This window comes from Dysidea avara, chromosome 2 (genome assembly GCF_963678975.1).
Source record: "Dysidea avara chromosome 2, odDysAvar1.4, whole genome shotgun sequence".
Lineage (NCBI taxonomy): Eukaryota > Metazoa > Porifera > Demospongiae > Dictyoceratida > Dysideidae > Dysidea > Dysidea avara.
Genome location: NC_089273.1, coordinates 4754366 through 4761168, shown reverse-complemented (window position 1 = coordinate 4761168; position 6803 = coordinate 4754366). Strand labels below are relative to the sequence as shown.

General features: G+C 34.2%; 1 protein-coding gene across 1 annotated transcript; it reads right to left on the bottom strand.

The window, feature by feature from the left end:
* Nucleotides 1-654: 654 nt before the first annotated feature.
* On the bottom strand, nt 655-5070 carry LOC136246472 (uncharacterized). The gene is made up of 2 exons (XM_066037948.1): nt 1395-5070; nt 655-904 (listed from the first exon to the last, which is right to left on the bottom strand). The coding sequence occupies exons 1-2, from the start codon at nt 4997-4999 to the stop codon at nt 829-831; spliced, it is 3681 nt and encodes a 1226-aa protein (XP_065894020.1). The 5' UTR covers nt 5000-5070; the 3' UTR covers nt 655-828.
* Nucleotides 5071-6803: the final 1733 nt, after the last annotated feature.

The following is a 6803-nucleotide window of genomic DNA, read 5'->3' as shown; positions in this document are numbered from 1 at the left end:
AAATTCTAACATATAATATTTATATCACTGTTTGTAAAGTGAGAATACATTACAAAATTACTTACAATATTCTTTATACAAAAATTATTTCTCAATGCTGTTTAAATGTCCTATTGTACTATATTACAGTAGCTTCCACTATGTTTCTCTGTAGCATTTCCTGTGCCACACACCATTTGTGAGGACTCATCACATAGCAACACTAAAGAAAAACCCTATTTAAAATGGTGTGACTGATTCTTTTGAGATGGTCTCAAAGGCCACAAATGTTTCCTACTTCAGTGAAATTTCACCCACATAGCTTCCAATGTTGGTGAGTTAAATTACAGTATAAAACACCATTTATCTACTAATGTAGCTATAATGTACCAGTTTTCCAAAATCAGGTGACATATACAAATATCATGAAAATGTTAGAATCCAACCTTGTATTGTTAAGCAGAAATATGTAGCTACATACAAGAACAGTACTAGTAATGAATACCATGAGCAGTTTTTCACCAATTGAAACCTACCATGTTAGGAATGAATTTCTCCAGCTAGTAACTAGAATGTAGTTTTCTTGTGCAATGAAATGCCTGTCATATCAAATAGAAATTAGCCTTCAGCCCACCTGTTTCTGAACCAAGCCATCACTTATAATTGTGACATATATAAAATTTTATATTATGATAGCATTAGGAAAAAGATCTGTATATAATACACTACAGCTATTACATTAAAAAGCTGAAAGTTCTACGATACACATTAGGGGGATACATGTATGTGTGACACACTATATATGCATACAATCTACACTTGTCATTGTTCACATCTCATAGCATACAGTCAGTCTTTAATCTCATCCATCACTTCCATGAAGGATTCACGATAGTGAGTCGCATCATCCATCTCTGATTCTCTGCTATATGTAAGAGTAGAGAGAGCATATTATTTGCCATGACAACAATCAAACTGTAATGGATGATGTGTGGAATGTTTAGAAACGGTAACACAGTAAAGTGCAATATTGATGGAGTTTCCTGAAGATCCAGAAACATCTTTTGATATTTGTACATACACAGGCTTGCAGCATAACCATCAAAATTATCAAAACTTTAGTAGCACATTTGAAAGTTGCTACAGAAAAATCTACAGTGCAGTACACTATTAAAACTGCAGCAGTGGAGTACTGCATTAGCTAACTTAATGAATAATAATATTATGTTGCTTTATTTATTTTTCATAGTCTTCCATCCAGCTTATTTTCCTCAAATGCTTGATATTTTGCTCAACAGTTATCTTTTTTGCCTTTGACACAAATGAATTTGGTTTTGCAAGTAATTTTTGGTAGTGTACATGGAAACATGATATGACATTGCCATACCACATAATGATAATAATAATATACTTACATTTCACATATAGTAGCATTCACCCTCTTGCTATCATCAATAACACTATCAACAAACTCTTCTCTCATCGGTATCTCATTGTTGTCATTGGTAGTGTCAGGTTTAGATGGTACACAATATTTAGTGATTTTCTTTATTGTCTTTTTGTAAAGGTAAATTTCCATTATCAGAAATGGTATTAAGGGTAGTATAACTAATACAAACATAAATGATAGCAATAAATCAGGATCATAACTGTCAATAAGTGGTACCATTGAAACCACAATCATCAGCTGCAACACAAAGCCATCAAACATATTAAGAATGTTAGATCCATATGGTTTTAGCATCAAATGTATCAATGCTAGTGTGGAATTAGCAATGATCAATAAATACTGGGTGGTGTTATTGTTGGATGGATTAGCAATAATTATCAGAATAATCACCAGTCGACATGCCATGTAATACGCTGCAAAACTACGATACTTGTCTTTGTAGCATCCTTGAAACTGATCCAAAAATGGTTTTATCCTAGTAAAGTTTATCTTGTGATTAAGGAATGGTTCTAGCAGCAGTAGAAGCGGAAGACCCATCACAATGATCAGTGAACATACTATTGCTATGATAACATATGGTAGATGACGACCGTGAAAGTACTCTATGTCAGGTGACAGGTAAGTGTAAACCTTATCCAGATTATGAAATGTCAGTGATCTAAATAGCAGCAATGAAGTTGTTGTCACAGAAGTATAGGATAGCAGTAGAAGGAAAGAAATAACATGGATAATTCCTCTACTAACATATGATGAAAACTTGTATGATATTCTTGCTGATAGGCAGATTACTACTATGATAATGGCAACAGCTAGTGGATGGACATAATGAATGAACTGTTGGTCAATTCCACTCATATCAGTTACTAAGCAAAGCTGTCCTAAAAATTGTGGTGTTACCTTTGCAATGCTAGACATAATGCTAACAAATGTAAATAATCCTTGTGATGAGTACAATTGTTCACTCAGTAAAATATCCACCATACTGTAATAGTATGTAATAGTATACAAATAACCAATCCCAATGTGATAGTATGTCACAATGAACACTAATATAACTATCACCACCCAGTAAAGGATCGATAATGTTACCACAAGCACTGTTTGTCCAGTTGTACACGTGTCAACACTTACACATTCTATAGAATCAAATGAAAGAGTATAGCCTTCCTTACAGCTACCACAAGCTGTACCAGATCGCTGTGAGTTACACTGATTTACTCTGTCTGGTGAAAGTTTAAAAAATCCATTAGCTGTTTCACAACAGGCGAAATTACAGTAACTATTGGGACAAACTGTCACTGTAGCTTTATCATTAACTTCACCATACCAGTAACCTCTTTTGATAAATGATGTACTACCAGAACAAGACACAATATCACTATCACTGTAGCATACACATGTAGTATTATCATAGTGGAAACCAGGGTGACATGGTGATAGTTCAGTTATCAACTCCACAGATATTGTTTGTAAATCAGTTCTACTACATTGATTTGAAGTAATGTTTATTGAAAAATTGATCGCATCAAAAATTCTCTCACCTATTACACTGGTTCCTTGAAATACTGTACATGATACCAGCACTTGTGTTCCATTAATTCTGTGATCGCGATCATTTCCACTAACTGCAAATAGTGTAGTATCGGTTGGGCGATTATAATGATCTCGTACACAAGCATCAATTATGATATCATGACCAAGCATTACATTCTTCATGATATAGATATTGCAGCTTGTGTTGGTGTGGTTATAAACACATTTGATATTATAAAATTCTAGTTTACTAGGAGTGGTAGTGATATGACCATTTAATGGGCTAGTTAATAATGATCTTTTGTTAATACCAACAATGTTGCTGTTCAAACAGGTCTCATTACATGATGTTGGTATATCAATGTACATACCAGATCCTGTTAAGGCAGCGTTGCTATTAAAACTGATTTCTTCTGTGTTAAATATCAATTTACTTGTATCACTTGGAAAAAGTTTAGTATATATGGCTCCCCCATATTGATTAGCAGTATTATAAAAGAAATTAATATCTGAATCATTGTTAAATATTGCAGTGGAATTGCTGTTGAGATGTATGGCACCTCCATTACCCCTGGCTGTGTTATTGATAAACATTAATTTTTCAGAAAATGTTATAGTAGATTGCTGAATAGAAATAGCTCCACCATTTTCTGCACTGTTCATTTCAAATATTGTTGAAACACTACTGTTGAGTGTTATGCTAGACTGAATTATTGAAATAGCTCCACCACGCTCAGCAGTGTTGCCTGTAAATATCATCGATATGTTTTCTTCTAAATAAATGTCAGAATATCTATCACAATGTATGGCCCCACCATGTTGTTCTGCTTTGTTATTTGTAAATGTAATATGAGAGTTTCCATTAAATATCACTGTGATACTCGAATATCGACAATACACAGCTCCTCCATCAGAGGCCTCATTACCAGTAAATGTTATGTTTGATGAGCCCTCAAGTGTAATGTGAGACATCCAATCAGAAAATACAGCACCACCATAATCTTCAGCACTGTTTCCAATAAATGTCACAACTGAATTTCCTTCAAAAGATTGAGTGGAATGAGATTGGTAGATAGCTCCACCGTACATTTCAACAGAATTTCCCTCAAAATTTACACTACACTTGTCATCATATATTACAGTAGAGTAGTTACTATAAATGCCTCCAGCAGTTCTTGCTTTATTTCCTCTGAACAATACGTTACCACTAAGGTGAAGATTAGTATGCAATATGTAAATGGGTACTCCTTGGTTGCTGATGAAGACAGAATTCTGCACTGAATTGTGATGTAAGTGTTTAGCGGCTGATCCATCAAGGTAAATTACACTTTGAGCAATGCTATTGAAGGAGAAGTTGCTATGTTCAATTATAAGTTGTGATATAAAACTGGTTTTAGGTGTGTAATGAATAGCTCCACCATGACCTGTGTAATGATTATTATGTGTAAAGGTACAACTGCTAATGTTAATGTTTCCTGATACATTTGACAGCACAACAGCTTGTCCTGTTGAATTGTAAAAAGAACAACTTTCAATTGAAATATCTGATGAATTGTAATGCAAAATTGCAGATCCAGACACTTCTGAAAGTAAAACACTTTTACCTTTGGAGTTATAGAATGAGCATCTTTCAAAATAAATGTCGGATGAGTTGTAGAATTCAATTCCTGGATAATCTTTAGAGCCACATCCTTCCCACTGGATACCTTCAATGGTTATATTCTTGAAGTAGATGAACTTTACTGCACCAACATCATTACACTTTACAACAGGATTTCTGTGTCCTATTATCATGATATTTTCAAGACCTTCTAATGTCACAATAGAAGACAACTCAACGTCATTTGTAATGTTCAAAATGGTGTTATTACTGGAGATGTTATTTAGAATGTCATCAATTGAATGAAAGGTGAAATTTCCAGTTACACAACAATAAGGCCTAGGTTTATCCTGATCCCTCTTATTTACATTACCTGAGTCACTAACAAAGTCATCACTTCTATTCTGAGAAGTATCAGATAGATCACCTGGCATCATGTCTGTAGCTCCTTCAATTTGGCTGAACAAACACACTAGCAGAATAGCAGCTATGGAAATATTTAGTTCCATGCTTGTATCGACAGGTAACAGAAAGACTAACTTGTAGTTCAGTTACTGATATTTATATAGCTTCAAAGAGGATATGATGTAACATTGATGATGTCATGATAAATGTACACATTCAGTCAATGATAGTTATAAACATGTTTGTGGAAAACATGGACTGTACATTACTACTTCAAATTCTAGACCTGATAGCTATGCACCAATTTGATTTTACTAAGCAGTGAACTATTAACACAACTTTGTACCATAATAATCTGTTCCTTATTGACACTTTAATTCACAGTGGGGTAGTACTGTAGTTATGATAGGTGCATAGCCATGCAATGTACTGTAAGTGTTAATACTTGTCGTCTTCTATTGTCTATGACTTAAGATTAAGTCTTTACTGAAGGGTAATGAGGTACTACACTTGTATATAAAGGTTAACACACAATAAACAGCTATATAGTTATTTTATCAAAGTGATATCAACAGTGGCTGCTATTAACAAAGGAGTAATAGGATAACACACAGGAATTATAAATGGACGAATTGAAGGCCAGTTTTATTACAGTTAATTATTATATTATTATATTGTGTTAAGTACAGAACTCAGATTGAGTATTATATGTACAAATTTACAATGTTGTTCTTAAATTGATTAAAAGATTCAGCTTTAACCACCGAATTGCTCTCAACTGCACCAATTTTGTGCTATAGAGTTACATAAGGGTAACATGCATATGGTAGAATACTAAAGTGTGTATTATAGTGAACATGTTGTAAACATACAGTAATTTTATAGTCAATATTATAGCTAGAAGGGAAGCAATTTATCACTAAAGCATATTGTATTGTATTGTATTAATGCTATAATACTCAAGGTGTGATGTGTTTATAGCTATGGACTGTAGCTTAAACTTTTATATATACATCTGCTCTCAGTGACTGGTTGAATTGTGGGCATGACTATAGCAGTGGCGTAGCTACCATTGAGGCAGCCGAGGCAGCTGCCTCGGTAAAAAAAAATGTTCAACTGAACAGGCTGAGCAGGCCTGAGTTTTGGCTAGGGACCCGCCGATTATGCTGGCATAATAATGAGCATAATAGGTGCCTGAAAGCATTGAGCATAATGCTAGCATAATAGGCAGAACACTTGTGCATTATCATAAATTCTTGCTTATCAAAATACATATCACAGAAAAAGATCGATATACTCTAATAGAACAGTCAGAGTGCTGACTGTTCTATTAGAGTATATCGATCTTTTCTGTGGCAAGCATTTTGACAAGCAAGGATTTAGAGTCTGTACTTCATAAAGTGCAAATTTACTAGAAAAACATGGGAATTAAGGTATAAATATCGAGCATAATTTGAGCATAATAGGTAAATATTGAGCATTAATTTAAGCATAATAGGCAAAATTTTGAGCAGTGCAGCATATCATAATAGGTAAAATAAGGAGCATAATCGGCGGGTCCCTAGTTTTGGCACCCCGAATTTTCTACTCAAACATTACTGGACAGCATTACTGTAATAGTATCTGTGGCTGTAGTACTAAGCAGGGCCAGAAACCTTGGTGACACAGTCCGGCATTGGATGGATCACTTTTCAGCTAATTGAGTTTGTAAAAAGATCGAGATACTCTAATAGAGCAGTCATCGTAATACACTCTAATAGAGAACATTCAGTATACAGATTATAGCCACTGTTCTCATTACACTGCTTGGTCTAAATCATTTACATTTATGTTAAT

Excerpts from the sequence above, each read along its gene's own strand:
- LOC136246472 (XM_066037948.1), bottom strand. The coding sequence starts at position 4,999 with ATGATGCCAGGTGATCTATCTGATACTTCTCAGAATAGAAGTGATGAC. Across the intron at positions 905-1,394 it reads AATGCTACTATATGTGAAAT|CAGAGAATCAGAGATGGATG; the intron begins GTAAGTATATTA and ends TCTTACATATAG.